This window comes from Falco peregrinus, chromosome 5, assembly GCF_023634155.1.
Source record: "Falco peregrinus isolate bFalPer1 chromosome 5, bFalPer1.pri, whole genome shotgun sequence".
NCBI classification, from domain to species: domain Eukaryota; kingdom Metazoa; phylum Chordata; class Aves; order Falconiformes; family Falconidae; genus Falco; species Falco peregrinus.
Genome location: NC_073725.1, coordinates 90,667,486 through 90,694,235, shown reverse-complemented (window position 1 = coordinate 90,694,235; position 26,750 = coordinate 90,667,486). Strand labels below are relative to the sequence as shown.

Below are 26,750 nucleotides of genomic sequence, written 5' to 3'. Positions count from 1 at the left end.
GAGTTATGTTCCTTGGAGTAAATTTGTTTCTTTTGGAAGTCAGTTTCAACATACTTCCAGTTTAAAGAATGGTATGAACAAGTGGAGGACTTAAGGAACCTCTGCTGTGTTCATATTTGAACTGAACCCATAATTTGTCTCCATAAGGTATATATAGTGTCAATATACAGCTAATAATACTCAGAGGTCAGGCAAAGGATACCTTGCTTAATGATTTCCAGAAACAGAGTCTAGGGATTGCTCAGGTTTTAACCATTGTGGCAGCATTCAGTTAATGACAACTGGATTAGCTCCCTGCCACCTCCTTGTTGTCCTTCACTCTACATCCCCAGTCAGTGCCAGGACAGAGAAAGAGAGAAGAATATTTGACACTGTCTTTAACTGGGGGGTGAGGGGACACATGGGAGGAGAACAGAACCTTTTTTTCTAGAGATCCTGCTAATTTCTTTTCTTTGCATCTGTTGCAAACTGCAAATTACATGATGCAACTTAAGCACCATTAACATACTTGAAGAGCCAAAGAGCCCCCTGGTTTATTTTCTGAAAATTTCTTCTTATGGTTTCAAAAGTGCCTGCAAGTAAAGATGAAAGCAGTACTTGGTCCAAAATGTCACCACAAGATGAAGAAAGCAGTAGAAAGACTAGAAACCACATCCTTGGGTCCCATTCTTACAGTGGAACAACTGCTATTAAAATCTGATTTTGCCACTAATTATCAACACATGGCTCACCATATTCACTGTTTCCATACAGTGGGAATAGGAAGTGAACTCTCTGGGTTTCTGGAGTAAATGCTGACTTCTGCTCTGCCTTTTGTGGGGGACATAATTTTTTTTTTAGGATGTTTCATCCATTCATTAGCAAAACCACAATTCTGAATTGCTAAGAGACAATTCTTTCAGTTCTTTGCTAAAGAGAGGCAGTGGTGTTGCATATAGTTATGCCTAGATCCACCAAAGCTCTGAAATGAATGTCAGTTATGACCCTAAATATTTTTCTATGTGTATTGGTGATTGCATTGGCAATTATTTGACTTAAGTCAGCAAATCAGGTTTGTATGAACTACCTAGGAAGGTACAGTTATTCTCTCTCTGTGGGGTATGCCCTCTGCAAGTATAACCTCCCTGAAGCCGAGTGGTGAGGTATCTATATCTCAACTCAGATTCAGACATGCCCAGTTTACAAATGACTAGTTAATTGCTGCCATAACCTCTGCATCCACAGACCCCAGCTTGTGTCCGTTCTGACTCCTCTGTCACAGGGATCTTAGCTTATAGCTGGATATAATATACTGGATTTATATATACGAGATGGAGACAAGAATCTCACCTGGACACAGTTGGGTTATGCACATATATAAAATCCCCTCCATCCACTGGGGAGGGAAAAAAACCTCCACAAAAAAAGCCTCCAAACTCCTCCTCTATTATTGAAACAAATGGATTGAATGCAACTTTTTTCTACATGCAGTACCCCTATCCCTGGCTTTATTTCAGGTCACATGCCCAGCAGTTACTAGTTCAAACCGTCTTTCTTGAACAGTGACATCCTTACTGCAAAAAATTAAAGTAATATGAACTCAGTGTAGTGATGGTAATTGGGAGAGGCAACAACGTGCTGAATGACCCTGTTTTATTAAAACTGATTATTTATTTTCTTGTATCCATTTGTAAATTATTTTTTTATTTCATTCTGCAAAAGAATGACTCATTACTAAAGGAAATTAAAGTCCAAATGCATTTAAGCCAATAAAAGGAAATGCTTATTACTGCAGCATGTGTTTAGCCATCAGTTCCCTGTTATGGCAGATCATCAAAGCAAGTATTGCAGCTGAAGTATGAAAAGGGCAGGAAAGACATGATGCATGCTAATAACATACATAGCCAGACAAGGCAAGGTAATGCAGGAATAATGACATTTCACACTCTGAGGCAATAGCTGTTTTCCTGTCAAGGCCAGAAAGGAGTTTTTCCTCATGCCACAAATGTTTCAGCTTGAATTTTGCTCTTTCTTCCATTGGTGTGGTGCAGGATATAGCAGAGGGGAAGAGGATTTTTGCTCAGGTGTGTAAGGCTTTTACTCTGTTCTGGACAACTTTAGGTACAAAACTCTCCCACCTTCAACTACTGCTCCTAGACATACTCACAGAACAATGGTGCTAGTGAAGGTCTAGTTCTGGAAGGAAATGCAGGCAGTGAGGTGCACACAGGGCTTTGGGCTTCATCTTAGGGAGTGTTCTCTGTCCCAGCGTGGGGCAGTGTAAGTAGAGGAGGGATAAGAGAAAACCTGATGGTGAGGTTTCACTAGCCATGTCCCAGATGTGCTGGGATGGATGAACCTGATGTTTCAGGCTCAGCCACATGTACCCTGGGGTGAACCACTGTCTGCAAGCACCATTCCCCTCCCTAATCCTGTGGCTTTAAACCACTAGAAAAAACAAAGCAACAGTAAAAGCTGGACATGCCTGAAAACAAAACACAGTGTCCTTGGGCCTTGGACAAGTGGCACACCCCCTCCCTGCCCTCCCAGGCACGCTGGAGAGGCAGTAAGCTGTGGTGGCCTCAGCCTGCGCTCAGCCTGGCCCTCCGGCCCTTGTCCTGCATTTCCTGTAAACAGGGAACACTTCCTCCCCAGAGATGACCTGGCAATGAACTAGCAAGGGCTGACGCTCAGCTGCACCGCACCCAACGCCCCACCATGCCAGAAGGTACGATGGGGAGGCTGATAATACATAATAGGTTATGAAAGGCAGCCCTGCTGTTTATAGACTCCTTTGAGCACATTATTTACATCGCATGTGAGCCACCACAGAGCTTTTACTTTCACTAAATCATTAACTTCACAGGCACCCAGTTTTCCATAAAACAGCACCAGCAGAGGTTTTCCTTAAGGCATCAGCACAGCTCTTCTTTAGGCTTCTCTTTTTCTTCTTTCCCTTGCTGAATCACAGCCCTGTTATTCTTCAGCACCCTATTGTTTCCCATCTTGGGTAACCTATGCTATGTTGAATCCTTGCAATGCTTGGAAACCTGAACCAAGAGGGGCAAAATGAAGACCTGAGTGCTTGGCAATGACAAAAGTCTCCATTTTGTGCTGTGAAACTCTTCTTCCTTCCCAGACCATGCAGGCCATATATCTGCATCATGTTGAAACTTTCCATACTGCACATCTGTCAAGAGACAGAAGATAAGGAAAACATCCACTAATCATCAGGATGGGTTTCAAGTGATTTGCTGAGCAACTCCTAGTCACAGCACAAATGGCCTGACAATTAAACCAGTCAGCACTTTTGCCCTGTTTGCCTCTATAAAATGACTTATCTTAGTGACAGTCTGACTTTGGATACAGTGGTGTAAAACTGGGAGGAATTCATCCTGACTCCAGTGGAGTCACTTTATATTTATACTTGTGATCTTTGAGCAGAATAAGACCCTCTGATTTCACTCTGAATCCTCTGTAAGATTTATTCCTCTCATAGATCAGTGACAGAATAAGCCAACCACCTAGAACTGCATTAATAAGGAGAAAGGAAAGATGTCCTCTGTAAGAAGTGATCTTCAGCTAGTCACCTGGTAGTCATCTCAGACTCTGAGACATACACCTCTGTGGGGAGACCACCATCTGGGAAGCAAAGCTGAAACCCCTGCCCTACTACAAATTCTTTGTTATTATCTTCGACATGTTTCTTAAATTCTTTGTGCATTGGCTGTCATTTGTGTAAAGTGGTTAATCCCAGAGTAATATATTTAAAATACAGCTAAGACTGAAGGCTTTGGACACTGTAGATCCCTACCAGCATCTAAAACAGAACTGCTCAGTTCATCTCCCTTAGGATACAGTTTTGCTTCTGTTCTTCCTGTTGATTGCAAACTAAAAAGGATTTCACTATTATGGTCCAGCCCTTAAGTCAACGAGGGTTGGGTACCCCCAGAATCATGCCCATGCTTATTTAAATTAAGGCATAGAATAATGTATACATTCTTGTAGCCAAGCTGAGATGCAGAGATCTACCTGGAACTATTTAACAGTCATGTTTGCTAGCGTTGCTGTTTTCTGCTGGGGGTGTGTGTTCTCGAGTTACAGCCTCTCAGTTGCTTTCAAGCAGCCAAGCTGGCATGATTTCTGCACAATGGCACACACTGGAGAAGAACACCAACAATGGAAGATTGAGGTAGTGCCACTTGCGCAAGGAATTGCAATTTATAAAAAAATGGTGGGTAGACACTTTACAAAAAGGTCTGGATAAATCATGCTGTGGGAGTTTTGCAAATGGAGCTAGGCAGAACAAAGGCATGTTTGTTACACACAGTGGGCTCTCCTGTCTTACAAGCATAATAAAGAGTTTTAAAGTTTTAAATATGTAAGAATCTGGGTCCAGATGAGTCTCATGGCTGCACAATGAGCTGAGCTACACAGACCTAGAATATCTTTACAAGTCCTACTCCTTAGTGTCTTTAGGTTTGTACAATACAGCAGCTGCTCTGTACTTCTGCACATACAGTCCTGAGACTCAAGAGTACAGCTGGGACTAAACTATTGATTCTGGAATCTAGCCTGGACTGAGATGTGATTAGGTGTCAATTAGGCAAATGTGATCATTACAGCGGTGCATGGATCCAACTCATTACAATCCTTTGAGAAGATCCACCTTAGCATAATTCTTAAGTGATAATAGAAGTGAACACTCAAAGGAGGATGCCAGCTTGGAAATGGTGTCAGTGAAAGACAAACAGAAAACTGAACTTGAATCAATCATCATCTGCTGCACCCAGAATTTTTAGTGATCTACTTATTAATAGAAATATGAATTCTTGGCACCGGATTCCAAAAGACAGCAGAACTGGTGGAAGACAGAGGGCTTGGTTTTGTTGTGGGAAACACTCTTGGATTTTTTTTTAAGTTTTCTGGAGTTATGTCAGGAAAAGACTTAAAATTAGTATTCCTAAAGCCTTTTAGATAACAGAGAAAATTATACTTCTAAAGCTGGTAATGACAGTTTTCAGTTCTTTTTTTTTAAAAAAACACAGATTTTGTTCTTAAATTAGGAGAAGTAGCAGCTAATTAGCACCACTATAACTTCACAAAGTCCGAATCTGCTACAATATTCAGACAATACACAAATTTCTTGCAAGTACTGCCTTGCTTAGAAGTTACAAACAACTTACATGATGAGTTCAAATATGAGAGTTTTCTCTAAGCATTTTCATAGCACTACTGATTTCAATTTCATTTGTGCATAAGTAGAATAACAGTTGGTTATGCACATGGGGGAGTAAGGGCAGAACACGCAATTTCAAAAGCGGTATTAGGAACAGTAGGATACTTGTGATTTGTAACTGCCATTTCCAAAGTGCTTGTAATGTATGTCAATTAAGGTGTCCCTTTCAACGCAGTGACATCAGTCTTTCAGACCCAGCAGTACAAGAGTGCCCAAGTGTGCAGTGTGAGTGCCTTCAGTAGCAGCACGCAAGGGGATGTCACAGTGATTTACATATTACTGTCCCACAAAGAATTAACCTTTCAGTAACTCAGCATAAACCCTTCATTTGACATGTGCCTCAGGCTGAGAATGGTACTGAGGTTAGAGGGGAGTTAAGGGAAAAGTATAGGAACAGTGGATGCTGATAAGGTGTCAAACTGCATCCCAAGCTACCAACTCTGCAGAAAAAGAAAGAATGAACCAGTAGCTCCCATGCAGGATTGTACATATGTGTATGGGACTGGCTTCAATTTACAATAAAACAAAACAATAATTTGGTTGGGCTCTCTCAGGCTTCCTGAGGCTTGATGAATGATTTAAGGTTCCAAATTATTAATGGACCCTAAAAATAAACTTTATGGACCTCAGAAGTAAACTTCATAGAAAAAAAGCCATAATGAGGTGGATTTATAGGATGAAGTTCAGGTGCTAATTTTAAATCCAAGAATTTCAGTTTGGGTGGGGCCCCAAAGTGACATTTAAAAATTTCAGGATAAAATACTGTAAACCTATTAGCCTATTCCTTTCAAATTCAAGCCCTAATAGCCATATTCTACATTTTCCTCAAAACTGTCAAGTCCATCAAAGTTGCTAGAGTAATGTGAGAAGGTAAAAAATTTCTATCTATTTTGATCTGTATGTTTGCTTGACATCAAATTTTAATGGAAAATGGAAAGAGATTTTTTCATGGCTCTCAAATAACAAGCAGATTACAATGACACAGGTACACAAAACCTTGTTGCTTGAAATCAGATGTTTAGCACTCCTGCATCTTTACTGTTGAGCTCCAGAACTGGAATACTGACATAGAAAAAAGTCCCAAAACTTGAAACCTTAATGCTTGTATGTTAAATGTGTCAGGGAACCTTTTCAAGTGGTGGCTAGAACTTTCCTCTACTGTATGTATTAAGGCAACAAACAAGTCTAAATGCCTAGACAGACAATTTGTGGCAGACTTCTTGACCTAGGACTAAGACAAGTAAAATCACGTCTTATAAACTGTGAAAGAACAAGAAAAGATGAGGAATGAGCTGTGTTATGAAACAGCACTCCATGCAATAAGAGTAGAGGAACAAGCCTCAGAACCATTTTAAATACAGCCTCCCTTATTCCTCTAGACTCTATAGAGAGACTGAGAGTGTTCCTCTGTCCCCCTCCAGATCAAATCATCCTGTCCTTACACCTCCCACACAGGCTAAACTAGCACTGATTCTTTGCTGACGTTGCAGAGAGCTCAGCAGCCGACCAGTGTGGAAAGTGTAGCCCAGGCTTCTGCTCTGGGGGCAAGCAGAAGCAGCCAGCAATATACACAGCATCAGAACTGTCATCCCAGGGAGGTTGTGTAATGATGTGGCCAGAAGCCATGGCCCAGTTATGACAGCTTGAAGCAGGGATACAAAAGACAAGAGCTGGCCCTCATCAAGCGGTTTTCTGTGGCTTAATCTCGCTTCTATCTCTGTAATAAAGTGTTCTATGTACAGGCAGATTTAGGATCTGCTCCACATTTATTGTTTCACTTTCCAGGGGGCAAAACACTTTCTCTTTGTATGTGTATATTACAGTCAGACGTCTGACAGCATAGCTGTAGGATGGAGAGTCAGGCTGTTCTTCCATTTCCATTTGACCAATAAAGCTAGTGTGCATGGCCTGGGCCCTCAACCTGAAACTAGCTCAGCACCAGAAGAGTGAATAGGTTTTGCCTATTTAGCTTTCTGAACAGGGTGAAACAAGCCCCTGGAACAATGTAGAGGAAGAGGACATGGTGAGGGTCAAGGAGGAGGATGGACTAGGCAGTAGCAGAATATATTAGCTTAAATTGTTTTAACACCATAGTCTGGACTTTAATGTGGGGTGCACAAGTCCATGGGGCCGTGGGGGTATACACACACCGGTATGTCCTGGTGTGTGCACAGTCCTGCTTACCACTGCAGTGTATTCTGCAACCACTTTGTGCCGTTTACTTTTAAGAGTACACTGTGGGCATGAAGACCTGTATCCTACAGTGCATCAGGAAGGAGACTAGTGCAAGGAAAGATAGGATCCATATGAGCTGTGGAAAATGCAGTGAAGCTGCCTAGTCTCTTTACAGATTTGAAAGTATCCAGGTATGCCTTGTTACCATTTGGTGTTGGTCGTTCTCTGCAGCTGCCCTCTGCCTGCTGTATCAAAGCATGGATGTTAGTTGTCTCCCTACTCTGGGAATGAAGGTACACTGGCAGAATAAGTGATGTGGTAACCTGAGTGAGTGATTCACACACTCCCAGTAGGTTGGCTACATGACTGACATAGGAAAATAGCTGGCTGACATGGGGAAATCACTGATGTGCTCAACAACCCCTTTGAAGGCAGGCATTGCTTTATAGACTGTGGTGTTGGAGCCACTGGCAAAAAAAGGTTGTGAAAGGTCACGAGATAACTCTAACCACTCAAAAGATCTTGTCTGGCCCAGTACCATATAGTATAGCATGATGTTTTGCAGCAGGTATGCTGTTCTCTGCCCTAAACAATCTGTTCACTTATCACTGAAATGAAAATCAGTACCTTTAAGTAGGACATGCTTCAAGACTTTCCAACAAATCTTCCCAACTTCCTGTCATGGTCCCCTTCTCTGAATTCTCTGGTCTGTCACACAGATTTCATGGTTCAAGTGATGCCATGTTGACCTATGTGAAAAGTCCTCAGATATCTTTTAGAATAGCATCCTGCTATAGTATTGCTCCTCTTTATGCCTTGAAGCTTTTTGGTTGAATTGTCATCACATTCACACAGCTTTTCATCTGAGACACTTACTTTTACACAGATTCTGAAAGTCAAACACTCTGAACTCCTTTACAGCTTAAAGCAGTGATGAAAAAAGTATTTTATCTGCTACATGTAGAATGGCAAACTGATTACGGCAGAATCTGAACTGTTCAGTTTGTAGAGGACTTTACCAGGAGACAACTGTTTTTCTTTGGTGCACACCAGAAGCTTAGAAAAAATTTTTGAGCCTCAGAAAACTGAAAATAAATTATTTCAGGCGTTCTAGAAATGAAGCAGAACTGTGTCCGGTTTTGATTGTCCTGAGATCAAAACCTGTGAGTATTTCTTTCTCTCTGTGACTGGTGTTTTAGGCACTGAGTTGTGAGAAACTCAGAATCTAACTCCCAGAGCTGACTGATTGAAAGTGATCTGGGATGAAAACCAGACCTGGGAGAAGCAGAGGCTGGGTTTTCTGTATCTTAGGCTACAGCATATAGGAGTTTCCCTTAGAGTTTGTCAAAATAGACACATTGTTCACACAGAATGCTTTTGTGAATTCTTCCCTTTTGGAAAATGTTTCAGCGTACTCTGTTTTCAGGTGGTAGTCTGAATTATCAGGGCAATCAAATCATAAACAGCTGTTCAGACCCTCAGATGTACAAATCAACAGAGTATAGCCCTGTACCCCAAATAAGCATCTGACACAGTATCGTTTTCTTATCCAGATTCCACTTATATCGGAACTTTTCTGACTATGATACATTTAAAAATGGTTTTCTGACTATGAGTTCTGGATCTAGTTAGAAAAAGATGATACATGACACAAAAAGAAACTGTCTGATGACATGGCACATATTGTAGGTCAGAAATCAAGGGTATGATCCTGATTATTCTTTCTTTGTTTATTTTTGGCAGTGTAACATAGTCACGAAAACTTGGAACCAGAGTCTTTATGTTCTATTTTCATTTTATTGCCAGTTCATTATTCCATACTTTTCATGGAAAATACTCACAGTAAATTCAACATAATGAACACCATGCTGCTTTGCAGGACTCTTAACGTAGAAGGGGAGTTGTCATTTCCTTGTACTAGCAGGATCAGCTGCTTTACCAATACCATGTAGCTAGGTTCTGGTAACAAACCAGGGGAAAAATGCAGTGAAGCTAGATCAGAAGGAAACCTGTCTAGATGACAGAAGTAATATTCCCTATTAAAAAAAAACAAACAATAGAACAAAGTATTTTTGACTGGAGTGAGACCCAACGAACACCCCTCTTACTGCTGGCAGCATTACTCCAGCTGTTTGTGTTGCCAGAGCCACAAAGGCATTTGTGCAGATTATTCAACCTTTCTTGCTATCGATAAAAATGTCCTTTACTCTTGAGGGCCATTTTTATGAATGGTCAGCCCTGGGCTAAATCCCTCCCACAGAGACTTTCTGAAGCAGTGGCAATTTGTGCTAAATATGCCTTAGCCTCATGCAAAGACCTCAACATCATTTTCCTACAAGGGAACAGTTGGGGAGTTTTGGATAGCAGATCCCTTGAAACACAAGTTGAAAACAGCTGTCTGTTGCTCTAAGGCCAGCATATGCTTGTCCTGTCATTTGGTCGTGTAGTAGGAAAACACTGAAAAGTGCGATTTTTTTCCTGCATCATTTTAATAGTGTTTCTTAGTGCTGGTACTGCAAGTGTCAGTGACCTCAGACAGTGTGAGGGAGACTGTCCAGAATGCTGCTCTCCCCCAAACAAAAATGAGTCCTGAACAAAGCAGTGCCCAGTCTCTTGGGTTTTAAAGTTTCTGAGCTCCTGCAAGCTGAGTGTGCAAAAACACCTCCCTATCAGAAGGGCAGGGAGGTTTGGCAGCTTTTCCTATCAGTTTTCAGAGAGATCTGAGGACATATGAAAGGAACTGACACTACTAAGAAACCTCTTATATTCATGGTTGTCCTTCCAGCAGGTATTCCCTTTGGACTTGAATGCGCATACTGGATTTGAAACTCAGTTATCCTGCAGACCTACCAGGAAACAGAGCTCCTGGAATTCTAAACTAACCAAGACCTTGTATCTGGCTTTTCTTCCCTGATGTTTGGGGGAAATATCAAGTGAACTGAATTGTTTTGCATTTCAGAGATTCACTCGGTTGTTAAAGCAGAGTATTTCCAGAAAGAGAGAAACAGAGTTTAACTGCTAATACATCGGGCTGAATGAATCTGCTCATTGGCTCTCCTCTGTCTCCTAAAACATCAGTTTCAGTTCCCAGATTAAAATCAGAGCTGGCTGAACTTCTGCTTGGCTGAGGCTTTTTTAGTTGAGAAACGAGGCTTGTCGTGACTGAAAATCACATAGATACGTGACATTTGGCTGGGATTATAAACTATTAATTAATTCTCTCCCCCCCCAGCCCCCCCAATTCTGGAAAATCAAAACCATCTTAATTCTGCAATTCAAAAGTATGTTTTAGTTCACAATTTACTTCAGTATCTCTTTTTTTTTCTTTACTTGCAAATTAAACAATCAGAAAAAATGTTGGGAACTACAGAATTCCTTTGTTTGCTGGGGTTTTTTTCATGGCCTTTTCAGTTAGGCACACATATTTCATTTCTCGTGAAGCCACTGAAGCAATGCTTTTCCTTAGAACTGCAATCAAATGGCATGATAAATTGTTTGTCCAGCACAGATTATAATATGTTTTTACATTTTTGTCATCTTACGATATGTCACTTTCATTGTGGCTCTTTAGCCTGAGTGTATTTACTGTGATGTGTTTTTATTTCACTGCCATTGTATGGACTTTTTAAGCCTGACAATGTGAAAGCAAAAAGTTTAAAGGAAGGATTTTGAGGTGCTCAGTTTTAGCTCACATATTGTCCTTATCTATTTAAGGACCAGAAGATTTGACTTCAAAGATATGTCATGCTGTATACAATCCATTACTTTCTGCAACCTTTCTGAGCTCTCCTAGCCAACTCTCAGAACTAAGAATGCAGTCTGATACCTGAAATGTAAGAGGGTCAACGAGCCTCACTGAGAAACTTTCATCAGAAACGCCAAACTGGCTATTTTTAATAGGTCTGCCTGCCTAGAGGACCCATCAGGGAGATGCAGTGGGTTAACACCCGAGTTCTTGGTCCAAATTTACTAAATGTATTCAAGACATAAGGATGAAGTGCCAACAGACTGAAGGGGTATTTAATTTGAAACAGCTGAGAATGGCTGGATGGAGACTGCTGAACACAGACCCAAGCAACTATCACGTGTCTCAGTTCATCAGTACCTAGCTGTATTTCCTTTGAGAAAAAGAAGTCTGAGGGCATCCCTGTGATACTGATAAAGCTGGTGTAGCATGAGTCAGAACACCACAAGGTGTTCACTGATGGTAGGTCTAAAACTGCTTACTCTAGGCCTTTGAAAGATAGCATCTAATTAATCCAAGTGAAAGGGTCCTTTTATAGATAAGCTCTTTAAGAGGGGTCTTGGCAAAACACAGTGCCTCTTACTTATGTTCTTCCATCTGTTAACTCTAATTGGTCGATTAAGATAAAATTAATTGTTGTATGCCACCAAACAGCAAATCTTTAAGGCAGTTTTTACATTAACTGCCTTTGGGTCCTGTAAAAGAAGAATTCTTGTAGGATAATTAAAAATGCACTGTACATTATAAATAACTTTGCTGGGTGACACAACAAACCATAAACTACTAGATTAGATTTGCATTTAAAATGCTATAGCATTCTGTTGGGTTTGTTACAAATCTAATCTAGAGACATACCCCATATCATTGAGCAGTGGATTCTGGAAAGGCTGCAGAATTGTAATGTGCAATCTCTCATTCAATAAATCTTCTCAGTAAGGCTCAGGGTGGGGGTGGGAGAGGAGAAAGGCATACATAGAACACTCATTGACAGTAAAAGACCCGACCATTTCGAACAGGCTGCATTTTGCCAATCTGTACTCTCACCACCCTGTCTGCAGTGCATGCTTTTTTTTCTGTGGTGCCAGGAATGCTTAAATCTCACCAATATCACTTCTGTGCCCCATAAACATCATCCAGGGCAAACCTGCAATACACAGCAGACTCTCTCCTCTTGTGTAACTCCACTGAAATACATTTTTGGTTCATGTAATGGAAATAGAAGACAAAGAACTCTACCTAGGCATATAAGCCCTCAGGACATAAAGATGGCCACATGTATACATTCCTCCTCTGCACTGTAATTTGATCAGAAAAGTAGTCATCAGAATAGAGTCCACCTGCTAATAAAGCCAACATCTACTGAGGACTTGGGACCATTTCCTGGGAGGTATATGGGACTGTGATTCTATGATAAACAAAGCCAGAGTTAGATTCAGCATGTTGTGGCTGAGCAGTGGCAGCCCTCGGAGGCTATGTTGGGATGCACCTACTGTGTGATGGTGAGGTGCAAGGCAAAACTCTGACGGGGGATCATATTGTCTTCCTGACTGTACTCTCTCCCCATACCTGCAGCCTCAGCTTGAACCAGGACAAACAGCTCCATGGATATGAGGAAACAGGAGAGCAGGCATGGAGCTGCTGCAAGATTATTACCTAAATCTGGACAATGTATTAAAATCTCTCCTTCTTCAGTATTAACAAGACATTAACAATACTGCCCAAAGACACTTCTCAAAGGTGCTTGTTTGAAAAGCTCCACCACCAAAGCTGTTTTTCTGTCCTTGCTGTCTTGGAAAGGCAGTTCCCCACTCCTCTCTTGCCTGAACATACAAGGTGAAGCATGCCTTGTGCCCAGACCTAAGCAGCGACGGGTTATCTCCCACAGACTGCTCCCTGTCTCTGAGCAGCTGGAAATCCTGCGTGAACCACTATCACCTTCTAACTCCCTGTGGCAATTCAGACAATACTAAAGTAAACAGAAATAAAGACATGACTCATTTCAGAGCTGGCTGTGGCTATTGTCAAGAATTTCAATAGGCTGTGCACAGCCTGAAGTTAAGGTATAGCACTGGGATCCCTTGCTCTGCAATTAAGTTAAAAAACTTTGTTTCAGCTTTATGCTGCAAAATGCAACAACTGATGAAAACTTCTGAGATTTTATTTTCCATCATGTTCACCAGCTCAGAAGTGAAAATGTCTCTTTCCCTGGTCTCTAGGCTCAATCCCCTGATCCTCCTTCCCTCTGTTACAGCATTTTTATGGGACTTTCTCCCAACTGCACCGATCCAGAGCACCACATGTGTTCCACACTGACATAATGAAAAGGTACGTATATTTTTATATATATGTATAATTTTTTAAAAATAAATTATGTTTCTTTAAATACCTTATCACAATGCCTATGATCACCACATTTCTCCTTGGCTTAAAAACTGTCAGCAGAATTCCACACAATAGACCCATACAGGTCTTTAAGGGACCTGAGCCCCAGTAGTAGACCACTTCTGTCCTACCTACATAATTAACATTGTCACCCGCCCTAGGAAGCACTCGACCTACAAAAAGGAAATTCTCCCCCTTGTAAAGCTTCTCATCACTGCTATGGGTGCATGCTAGCTTAATGTAGGCACAGGGCAGGGCTTTATGGGGCAGAGAACTAGGAAATTAGTAGCATCAGCAGCCAGGATTTGTTTCTCTGAGAAAGCAAAAAGAGGAAAGGATGGAAACATCTTTCCTAAAACAATTATCTGAAATCCAGGCTGAATCTGTAGCTCTGGGCTTAACTTTCCTCCCAAATCCAGGTGCCTTGAGAGGCTACTTTGCTTAGGTTTGTCTCCAGGTCTAGCCTAGAATTACCTTGCTTCTGCTCCAAATGCAGAGTTAAACAGCATGAACTATCGGTAGCATTGGTATTATTGTATACAGCAGTAAGCCAAAAGACAGTTTGAACAGTGTTGAAAATGGGGGTCTTTTCTGGATACTCTCTGACAGTCATGCCTGTACTGAGTAGCTCTAGCTGGGACAAGTAGAAAAAACAAAGCATGAGTTGATTTTATCTTCTTGAGAAAATTATCTTTGAGTTTTACCCTTGACAAGAAACAAGTAACTGGGCTGCTCTTTGGGATGAGAATAGTATGGATATGGGCAACATATGGGCAAGCATATTACAGAGCAAATCTTGTTCTTTGGCTAACAAATCATGTGCCTTTCTTCTGCCTCTGTCTTCTAGAAAATGTCAGAAACATCTGGAAATTTGGTGCTGCTTCTCCTTTCACAAGTCTTCCTTGTGTATGAGACTCTCTTGCTTCTCTCTTTAGATTTCTTCCCCCTCGTTTGCTCTTTGCTGAGGCAGAAACAACCATAGCCTTATGGTTTTCTTAGGGCCACAGTTCAACTGAATTAATTATCAATGGAAGGGGCAGGTTGCATCTGTATCAAAAGCAATCAGGTGCTTTAGCCATACCTATTGCTGCTGCATTTATCCAAGGAGTGAAAGGCTTCAGGAGTTTCTAGTGGCTATTTGCCGTGCTTATCTGTTGCAATATCACAGCTGTATTTCTCAGAATTGATCAAAATGGTGACATTGCTGTTAGGATTCTTCTGCCAGCTGCGTAGTAGCACACTTCAAATGCTAAACCATTGTCATATCTGCTTGTGCTACTTGGTTAGACTTTACCAAGAAGCTGTAATCCTTTTGTGATAAGCAATTATGTTCTTTGCCAAAGTGATGACTCCTGCTTGGACCCACTCTACCTGCTCCTTTGTTTTCACAGAAAGCCTGTGCACTGTAGAACTGCTGCAGGAATCAGACACCAGGGGAGAAACAGGACCTACACAGACAATAACCTGCCACACCCTCAGGGAGTGGTCATGGGGAACTTTTGATCTGCAATCGAGATGGTATATGGGGTCAGTAAATGCACAATTTTAAGGACCACTCCTTCCCTGAGCCTGGGAGTTCAGCAGTAACAGTAAAACTAATGTGCAACTACAATTACTGTCTTGGAAAGGCTTTTTGCTCCCTTACCCCAGTGATCGCCCCAAAAACTTCGGTGTGTGCTGGGATCCGCAGTTAATGTCCCCAGAATGACAGGGAAACACAAGTTGCAACAAGAATTATTTGGGAAAGCAGCATGGTCGCCTGCAGAGGGCACATCTACCTGCTTTCTTACCTGAAAAGTCCTTACTTAGACAATGAACTTAGGTCAGATCACTGTATCTGGCTGTTTTACCTCTTGCCCTTTGCCTTATTTAAATCAGGTCACAAATTGGCACTTCCCTTCCAAATGCAATATAAACCACAAGAGATAGTGGGAAGATGTTTTTGCATTTGGCAAGATGCATTCACTGAAACCTGTCGAAAAGCTTGATTCTGTGCTCCAGAGAGTTGCACACAGTGTTCCTGACAGAAACACAGGCAAAATCTCCACTCCACCATCAGCTCCACTGACTGTCCAAACTTCAAGTGTCTGTAGAAGAATGACTGTCTGAGGGCCAAGCTCAGCTACTCATCACTGCATTCAAAGTAGCAGGGAGTTAGCATCTCTATGTTCATGTTTTACTGACAGACTGTGTTTTGTATTTAAGGACTTTTGAGTGCCATATAGTTCAGCCATAGACACTGGATGGTATTAGCTCAACAATTAATTCCCTAGCACGCAGATGATCTCCTCTTTTAATCTATGCACTTTTTCTTTCTCACCCATCTTCTTACATAGGCTTTTACAAACTTGCCTATCTGTGACAACAGCACATGGGGGCCAGTGATCACCATTGGGGAGGAAAGTTTTGTCTACTTACCCTCTTATTAAAGGGTAAAAGTCTTTAACAGAAAAGAATGGTAATGACATTTATTATAAAAAAAAGTGCTTTCTGCTTACAAGCAATAGAGATCCACTGGGCCAGACTCTAATCTCAGCCATCTTCAGTAAAATCCTTTTAATTCTTTGTTGATTGTCTGATCAATATTTGAATGAAAGAGATCTCTAACCAATTGTGAAGAGACTTAGAGACTTCCTAAACTCTTCTAGTATCCTTTAGAGAAACACTTCCAGCTTTCTCATAAGCTTGGAATGGGCTTAAGTGTGTGAATTTGAAGAATATGAAGTAGCAGTAAAACAACCCACCTTTTTAGAAACAGTTCTGGGTTTTTTTCTAATAGGAGAACAGAGTTGTTTTATGAACCACAATCATAGCTACATTTTCTTGAATGACTGATGGAATATGTGAGCCACAACCTTCCAACATACTTATTTCCACAACTTTTTGGCAATGAGGAAAGTATACAAAGACTATGATCTATGGCAGGCATTTGAAAGCAGACACTCTTAAAGGCTTCAGTCATATCATGCTTGGAGATTTAACACTCTGGTGCGGGTATTATTTAGAAGTTATATTGTTTCAAATGTCTTCAATAATTGAAAGAAAACGGAGGACAGTAAGGTGAAGAAACTGGTGAAGAAAACCTGATTTATTCAACGAATTTAAAGAAATGAAGAGGCGGCATCTTCAGTTTCCCCCTGCTTTAATGGGTGCATGCAGGTTTAATTCACTTTACTCCGCTGGACTTCATAGAATGGTCCTGAAGTTTTGCTTCTGCCCTTGTATGCATCAGACTTTCAAATTGTGCCTCTCTGCGCTAAGCATTAAATATCAGCCTTGTAGGTTAACTGACACCCTTACTGAGCCTTAGCTCAGCAAGAACTTAATTTTTAAACGTTAGAGATGTGGATCAAGAGCAGAGCTCAATTCTGCATCCGCCTTTGACGAAGAGTTGATGAATTCTTTCCATAGTTATTCTCAAATCACATCAGGTACACTTATGAACTTCATGAGCGTTTCTCCTCAAATAAGCATCTCTTTTCCGGCTTGCCCATCTGTCTTTCACTACAGTATCTGAGCACCTCTGACATGCTGCCACTTTGACAAACAGTATTGCTGTGTTGGATTTTCTAAGAACTTTCTTTTTATTTGGAAACTTATTGGTCTTTTATGTAAATTAGAGCACTGTGAATTTTCTTGAAGTTATATAAATGACATTGATTCACAATTTTAACAAAAGATGAATTAATATTCCTGTACATTTCTGTGTATTTTAAACATGACAACACTGATTGTCTTTTCTTGGTCACTATTATTTTGATGTGTGAACTATTTATACTGAAGCTTCCATTACATAATTATCTCTAGACTTTCACCTTATCCTTCCTACACTGTGCCTAGATACCACACTGTGCCTCTCTTAAGTGCTGGTGATTTAATCTTATATAACATATGTGCTTCTCATTTGAAGGAGCAGAGCGCGCCAGGAATATGACATCTTGATTTTATTGGTTAAAAACATGTACTGTTTTGGAGGAAATTGACTCTAATGGTTTAATTTTCACCTTAAGCTTAAGGGCATATGAAGGTCTGAGTAGCATATTATTCAGACCATTTTTAGGTGGAGAATTCATGTTTGAAGATGTTGATTATGCTTAGCTTTTGTTAGGCTTTTTTTGGTGTATGTTACAGAAGGGTAGAGAATAGATGGTCATACAGACTGTCCCTGGCTGCAGTCTTGGAGCTGATCAGTGACTGATGACCTGCAGGCAGCACAGAGGATATAATCATTTAAGTGGCATAATTTGACAGAACGCAGGTTGATGAATCCAGTGGTGAGCAAGGGGACAGCTAAATACTCATTGGAGGAGAAGTAACTGCTCATCCAATGGATTTTTCTCCTTTTAAAGGAGGGGTATTTGAACTCTCTATGGCCCATCAACCACAGGCAGTGGTTCTATTGCTGTCTATCTATAATACAATTTTGGTATACATTTTGGAATTGATCTGCACTGATATAGTCTGTGATCTTGTGCGTAGGCCTGGCAGAAGCGCAGACTGACTATGGCTGTGTGCAAAGAGGGTTGCTTACAAATCTTTTAATGTAGCTGCTTACCCATGAAGCATCCTCTCCAACGCTAGCAGTTCAGGTACTGACAGTGTTCTATCAGTCTCTAAGCACCTGTGCATTCCTGCTTTGTCTGGCCAAATTAAAGGAAAAGTATCACTTGCCTGACACGCATAAACTGTGTTTTTTCCCTGACTTTCTACTAAAGACAAATTTTTCTCCATCTTTTCCTTAAAGAAGCACATGCCTTGGGAATAAAACACATTTACAAAGGAACAGGATACTGAAGAGGTTATCAGTTTTCTTGACTGTACTAAAGCTGAGAAGAATCAGGTACCATATGTCTTGAAAAGGAGTGGAAAGTCAGAGCCTTGGGAGTAATTTACAGGCATAAGACTGCAAGGCATGAGACTAGAGACTTACTGGGAATTACCATGAGCCTTCGTGTCATTGCACAGAGCACTGGAATCCCCACACTGGCCCTCAAGAATTCCCTTGACAGTCAAAGTCTAATCAAGTCCTGCTGTTGTTTAAGTACAATGATGAGACTGAGGTTCTTCTAGTATGTATAGATGACCATTTTATGTAGAAGGATATAGGACTGTACAGGTAACAGCAACATGGGCTTTTAGCTCATTTCTTATGAATGTTCAACATCACAGTGGCATTATCTGTGGAACTGCAGGTATATTCCTTTTATTCCTCTCTTCTCCCTATCTTTTTTCCTTTCTGGGTTTTGAGCATCTTAGCAGAAAGAAGGATAGAGACTTAGCACACCTGGTAAATCCAAATCATGGACTAAGTAGAAAGCAAAAAGGGGAAATGAACTGAAAACACCCAACCCATGCCATCTTCCTGATCTTATCTAAACCCTGATAAAAGACTCTCTCAATCTCTCCTAAAAGCACTGGAAATGGTACTGTGGTAGACTATGAAATAAGTGTTTGAGGTATCTCTTTCCCATCCCCTTGATGTTTATCACACTGCCATATGCGCAGCTAATGCTCTGAAGGTCAAGCTGGGTTAGTGAAGCAATTTTTTAAGACGTGCCAGAGTACTTTAATTCTAACTGACTCTCATCCGATGAAAGTTTAGCAAGTAACTTTGGTGAAATTGCTCTGACTTGTAGCTGTTGAGGGTCAAGGCAATGCTACAGTTTACAGTGTGCTGTTCCAGAGGTGGGGCACAGCTGTCTTGCTTTCAGCCTGAACAACTGGTTTGTGTTGCTTTGTACTTTGTAGGGCAGCTCTTCAGAGAAAGGGGGCTGGAAAGTGACTTTTCAAAAACAAATGAAAATTGAGTCTGATATAGGCTATGTGGACTGGGGAAAGATCAGGGGAATTTTGTCCAATTCCACTTCTGTCCCATTATTTCTTCACTGTACAGAATACTAATGATTACCTATATTGTCATACACTCAAATCAGAGTTTAATTGTTAATACCAGATAACTAAATTTTGGGGATACACAATAACTGCCCTTCAGGGGACAATATTCCAAGTTCTATTCTGGCAATGGTAATTCTAAGATATATTTCTAGAACCCTTTTGCTATTGACTTTTTCTATAAACTTGATTGCCTCTAATTAGAAATTATCTTAAATCTACTCCACGTGGTCTTTCCTTTTAAGCAAGAAAATTGAACAGTGACTCTTCTCATTCTGTCAATTTATGTAAGGCCCCCACTTGCCCCGCTTTTCCCCAATCACACACAGTAGTGGAGGTTCCCATATTATTATAATCTTTAATAGCACTCTCACATTCTGTTCTCTGAAGTGTAATAAAAAGAGTTGTACTTGGCCATTCATCAAAAACGTAGCAATTCCACAAGGTATCAGCAGATGCTAAACACCAGGGCTCTGCAGGTGAATGCACCAAAGGGAAGTTCATGGGCTCAAGTCTCATGTATTGCAACGGTTTAATCCAACACACTTGTACTCTCAAATGGTTGAAATCAGCCTGCTCATATCCCGAGGCTTGAGTTCAAAGTAACTTTTATCCCGGTGTGGTTGTGGTAGAGCTGTGTTTGATAGGCATTCATATTAGAAAGCTCAAATCCATTGAGAGAGATTTTAGGCAGAACTGCCTTAGCAGGAAATAAAACATCCATGTCTATACATCATATATGCATGTGTAAATAGGTTCATGTACGTGCACTTGTACAGTTTGCTTTGCTTTACGATTAGACCATACACTGTTTCTCCAAGTATATTATGCCACTGGATGTGTATTACCCATTTACATTTCATCAAACCTTTTCAGGTATGTCTCTGGCCGAAACATCCCAACAAATACAGCAAATAAGAGGTACCTCAGCAGCAATGCACGTATATCGCTGCCTGCCTGATGTTCTTCCCCTCCATCCTGATTATCTTGATAAAGGGGTTGTTCAGGAGCCTAGCCTTCATTTCTCCCCCAACAGCAAAAACTACATGCACAACAAGCAGCAGACTGAAAAACTATGTTCACTTTTTGACCTTGAGGCTTTCTGAACCAGTTTGGATTGGCTCTCCCTTTGAAAAAACAGGCTTCCACCAGAAGTTCATAAATGGGCCCAAGTCACAGCAACTGACATAGTTTTAATATTTTAAACTTAGTTCTTCAAGAACTACCTAAAATGGGTGGCATTTAATGGACACAAAGAACTGACCGGCTTTTCCAAGCAGAGCTCTGGGGATGTGGCTGTGTGCTTTGTGAAGCTGCACTGTACCCCACCATGTCCCAGTGTCAACACCACTGGGGCTCCCAACGCTGGAGGCAGCCAACATCTCCGAAGCTAAACCACAGACCTGCATCCCAGACCCCTCAGCTTCAGACATGTTTTGATCGACAGCTTAACCACTGATGCAATCTCTGTCCCTTTGTCATACCTCCCCCTCCCCTGCCAGTTCTTGCCTCTCAGAAAGACAAAGCACTGTACATCATTCTTGTTTTAGGAATGGTTTGCAAGACTCACTCAGAGGTGTTAAAGAAAAGTTCTTTTACTCCCCAAGTCTGAAATATCAAAAGAGGGATGTGTGAAATGCCCATGGTTTTTTCCATTCATAATGACAAGGGAGAGGAGCAGAAAAAATAAATGTTGCAAAAAAGCAGGAGTATTAAATCTTTAGAATTATAGATGAAAATGGACAGGAAAACCTTGCTTTTAAGATGTTTTATCTTTTTTACACAGCTCTAACAAAATATAACTGCATTAAAGACATTCCTTTTCATTCATTTGCTTTGCACCTTGTTTTCTCATTACCTGTTTAACATGAACTTAATGGAAAACACTCTTCTTACACCTCTGCACTCCACTGATTATATGCTATAATCTGATGACAAATTCAAAGGTCTTGAATGCATTGCTCCTGTGTAACTATGAAAAGGACATTTTATTGTTTGCAAATAATCTAATGGAATAGGATCACAGATTGTTATTAATGTTAGCAATGCATGTGATTTCAGACAGAGCTATTTAATTAATTTATAAACCAGCAGCTCTGTCAAAGGGGCATAATGATAGGTTTTAAAGCAACTTCTAAAATTGTCTAGTCTTAGTTCATGATTTGGGGTTTTCTGGTCTACACTTAACTGATGTACTTGGAAAGAGAAGTTACATATATAGTGTTGCTTTGAGAAATTGACAGGAATGAAAAATTGAAGCAGGAACCCTTCCAGCAAATAGGCTCTTTTTTCATTCAGTCAAGACAGAAATGTTTCTTACTGAAGAACAAAGCAAGCTTTTCCCCCTGCCCCCACCCCACAAGCCACAAAAAATTAGATCCGTTGGATAAAATAAATGTTTTTAAACATTCTTTGGTTTGTATTTATAAACCATAGGGTCCAGATCCACTGGACTTGCTAGCATACATTTACAAGGTAATGAGTTAATCTGGTGTCTTTTTATTTTCACTGAAAAAGGCTTATCTTGTGTTCTTCCAAACTGTCTTGTAAGCATTTCCTGAGAAGGGGTATAAGCCAAGCAACATGGAGGACCTGCCTATGACACCTAGCAGGGGAGGCCTTGCCTGTTTGGCCAGGGTTAGCAGGTCTTACATAATAATTTATTACAGTACCTTTCTGTTTCCTGGTCTGTGGTTTGCTGCTTGTTCTCAAAGCCAGTAAAGCTGCTCATATCCACATAGCCGTCATTCTCATTAGCAGCAGACAATGCCCTGCTGGGATCTTCAAAAAACTCAGTAAAAGTTCCTGCTCTGGTGGATCTTCGAGGAGGAATCTGTATGTTTTCATAGTCAGAGCTCATAGCAGGAATGTTCTCATAGTCAGATGTGTCAGCATTGGGAAAAGAAATGGACCTAGGTTTTGTTAATGGGAGTGGCATGAAAGGAGGCCTGGACCTGTCCTCAAAGGACTCCACCCTTGAAACACTCTTGCTGAAGGACTTGGGCGTTCCTTTTCTTTTACCATCCTTATAGAAAAGAACAGCTGAGGGAGACTCAGATGCACGGAGCTTCCCCACATGTGATTTTAGTTGAGGTGAACTACTTAGGCTCCTCCTGTCCAGGTCCATCAGCCTTGGAGGCCCGTGATAGCTGGACTCTGACGAGGACCTTGAAGAGGAAACATTAACATCTACATGGACTTTACTTTCAGTTTTCTTCTTGAATTTTAGAGTGAGGAACCTCTTAAAGGAAGATTTCTTTTTCTTGGAATACTTATCAGGTGAGTCATTCTCTATCAAAAGTGAAGGGGAACTTTTAGTGATTGGCTTTTTGGTGATGTAGGCAAGTTCAAAAGGAGGTGGTATATCAACAACTGAGGATGGAGTAGATAAGCCACATGATGAAAGGTGATTTCTCTGGGAAAAACTACCTGAGGAACCATTGACACAAGGCAAAGACAAGTTGTCTTCTGTCCTTTTTATTCTACCATCATCCAGTACACAGCCATCACTTTCTCTGTAAACAGAGACAGGTATCTCTCTCCCTTCAACAGAATAAGATCGAGGATATAAAATGAAACGTCTTGACTTGGTTGGTAATGCTCTGTTGGCTTCCGTTGGTTTTCCTTCCACTGACAGTAAATTATTGCTTAAAACTTCTGTCCCAGAGCCATTGCAGGAAGATGGTAAATCAGTTTCAGGTCCAGCTTCTTCTGGAACAGTTTCTGGGACATAGCCTGGCATTTTCCCAGAGAGCGACCGTGTTCTAGTGACAATGCTTTTACAATCAACGGGCAGCAAGTTGTTTTCACCATCCATGCCCAATCCATCCCTTTTACTGTAATCAGTTCCTAAATCAGTCTGCCCATCATGAGCAATTTCATTTTCTGCAGGAAGCACATAAGGGTCATCTAAGGAATCACTGCTAGTTTCTCTTTCCTCTGAATCTTCAGGCACAATGACCACTTCAGGGACTGCTAGATTTTCATGCAAGATGTGTTTGGTCCCACATTCTGCATTCATTTTCCCATGCTTACGGACTTCTAACTCTTCCTCAAGTGGGACCTGTTGAGGTGGACTTGGGACACGTTTGCTGAGGCTGTTTGCTTCCAACTCATTGTCTTCAAGTTGCAGCTCATCTGACTTAGAGGTTTCCACAATATTTTCACTGTGCTCTTCAGCAGGCGTATCTTCCAGCTCTGGGTCCATCCCTGGACTACTAGGTAGACTATTGGAGATCACACCCTCTTCATCCAGAGAGGTCCCTTCTGTTTGAAGATTCTCATCTGAATGTTCCATGGGTACTCCCTCACCACATTCATTCTCACAAGGAGCAATCTGACAGGCAGCATCCGTATTCTCTGCATTCACAGTTTCTTCCTCCTCTTTCCCAGAGTCTTCGCTTGCTTCACAGGCTACCTCTGGTGTCTTCTCCTCACCTCTCCTCTCAGTGATCTGGCAGGTATCACTGGCATTTCCTGTGTTTGTATTACTGTGCTCATCTGTGTCTGCTTCCTCCTCTTCGGCTGCTGCTTGATGGATGGATTCTCCTAAACCATTTTCAGTGCTGGGTTGATTTTCACATGGTTCTAAGCCAGGAGCTGCTTCTTCACTGGCCTCATCAGGCAGCACGTCAGGGCTTGCACAGTCATCATTTTCTAACTCCCCCTCCATGTTCAAATCAAGCTCTGCATGCACACCGTGGTCACCATCATGTGCTAGACACTCATCTCCCTTTTCTAAAATCACGGGCAGTTCTTCCTGCCCTGCCTTCTCACAACCTGGGATCGATTCATCTTCAGGTAGTGGCATTAAAATTGTATCTTTACAGATATCACCCTTTAGTTCCTCATCTCTACTCAAAATGTTATCACTGTCAGTCTTACAATCACTGTTGTCTGTAAAGAGTTCCAGGTTGTTAGGAGTTGCCTCCTTGTTTTTTGTTTCACTACAATCACTTACAACATCCTCATCTTCATCTACATTCTTGAAAGCATCTTTATCCCCATCGGGGGCATCTGAGGACTCCTCACAAAGTGCTTCAGACTGGTCACAGTCTCTGGTTGACTCTTCAGAGTCTGGTTCCATTGGTTCAGCAATATCTGAAGAGTTACAGTGCTCATCTTCGGTAACGTCTCGGTTGCTGGTATCCTCATCATTAGCAATGTTATCCTTTTCCTTCCCTACCTCTTCTGGAGTTTCCAAGACTTCATTTTCCTCAGAGGAATCTAGGTTCAGATCATGCTCATGTTCCAAGTCATTACAGTCTTTGCTGGTCAGCTGAGTTTCAGGAACTACAATGTATTCATTATCCGCCTCAGATTCTGGGCAATCAGCATTGCACTGGTTTCCTTCATACAGCTCTCCATCAAGACACACCAGTTTCCCATTTGAGCATTTATTTAAGTTATTGTTGGTATAAACACTGGATTTGCCCTCACTGTCAGCTGAGAATTTTGGCTTGGGAGCAATAGGTGGTTTGGGACCCCTAGACATAGAGCTCAGGTTATGAAGAGTATCAGCCCTTGGCAGTGAAGGAGAAAATTTGGAGACAGCTACTGGAGAAAGATGACCAATAATCTTTGGTTTCGGTGCTAGTGGTGGCTTTGTGATTTCTGGAGAAAAGAGAGAAAAGCCATGTTAGTCATCTTGGTTTCTTAAAAAAGCCATCAGAATATATCCTACATCACACTTTATCTTATACCAATGACTTCTAATGCAGAAGGATTCCAGCCAATAAAAGGCTCAGCTCTGAAAAGGGAAATGAAGGAGTTCTTCAGCTAAATTCAAGTGAGCGCTTGGTGCCCAGACACACAGCCTTCCCATCCGCCACTACCATGGAACAAAATATGGAGTTACATTTTATTTGTCAAACAACATAATCATAAGGCGTTAAGATGGTCTGCTGAAAGCTCAGCTAATACTTTCCATTGATTATGTAGCTGAGTTATAATGCACTGAATGAAATACTTCAGCCCAAAACATGAAAAGAGTTACTGGTTTAAACTTAAAGTTCAGTTTTCAGTATACAGCTTCTTCAGTCCTTTCTTCAGTCAAAAGGTCTCCCATCCTCCTGTAAATGCCAGGACCCCTTGCAGGTATAATCTTCTCTGAATGTCAAAATATGCTGTTAAAAAAGTGAATTATCTTGCAAAATAAGGCCAGCCAGAGTCTCTTAACTATTTCTAGCGGAAGTGCTGACACATGTAGGGGAATTCAAATAGATTGACAATAAACTAGATTGAAACTAGATTAATTACGTCATGTATGGCCATTTTACTCACAGTACAGTTTATGTGCCACAGCCATTTCCCGCTGTCTTGGTCCTGAAATTTATATTCTTTAACTAACTAAATGAAATGCTGAAAGGCTGCAAAAATAGGCAACAATAGGGATCCTCCCTCATGAGATTTTAGATGAGATGAAATATGTAAAGAAGCCAGTGCACCAAATGGTTACAGATGGTAACAAGTAAAGAGAAGGGGTTTTGCTCTTATAATGTCTCCTAGCCATCAATAGGTAATTACATAGTTAATTAATCAGAAATATCTTTTTATAATTTTAATTAACACATTTTAGTGGAAAAAGGGGAGCTCCCCATTGCAAGGAAAAGCACAGGACAGTTTCATCATGAGAGCCAGGAACAAGTCCTTGTGCAAAATCCTCATGCCCTACACACAGGAAATAAGGAAACAGCATCTCAAGAGATACCATTTAGGACATGGTTCCTGTGTGAAATCCTATCCTAAATCATGTTTCAGAAAGTGTAGCTACTGTGCTGTTACATTTTGAGTATTTTGGAATGCAGACTTTTGACATCTGGAACTGAAAACAATTACAATTCAGCTGTGCTTCATACTAATAACAGAGTAACACTGAATACAAACTGCTTAAAAATTATTTTCTGATTGTTATGATATTTGGTGTCACAGTACTTTTCCTATTTTTATCTTAGTCCGACTGAAGTAATTTTTATTGAACTAATACTGGCATACTTGTTTCATTACTCTGGGAGATACAACAGGCTGTTTCTTCAGATCTTCTTAACCTTGCTGAAATTTCTTCCAATACTCAGAAAGATGCTGGCAATTTGGCATTCTGATAAACCAGACCACAGTGTTTCTAGAATTATGAGACACCAGAGAGATTTCATGTAAGCTAAAAACTGAGTCAGTGAGCTCAGCTCAGCCCAGGAATGAAAAGTCTGTTCTAATAAGGCACCTTATTGCATATACTGATTAAGAATTATTCTGTATCTGGGGTTTTATCTGATCCAGCTTCAAATGTGGGAGGCTTAAAACAACTTGTGGAAAAGGAGGGAGAGAACTGCGTATTCGTCA

General features: G+C 41.0%; 1 protein-coding gene across 2 annotated transcripts in view; it reads right to left on the bottom strand.

The window, feature by feature from the left end:
• Nucleotides 1-26,750, bottom strand: part of FGD5 (FYVE, RhoGEF and PH domain containing 5) — a 110,129-nt gene that overhangs the window by 75,221 nt on the left and 8,158 nt on the right. For both annotated transcript variants that reach the window (XM_055803763.1, XM_055803764.1), the window contains exon 2: nucleotides 22,085-25,025. In XM_055803763.1, coding sequence (XP_055659738.1) covers nucleotides 22,085-25,025 — 2,941 coding nt within the window. The remainder of the gene's footprint in view (nucleotides 1-22,084; nucleotides 25,026-26,750) is intronic.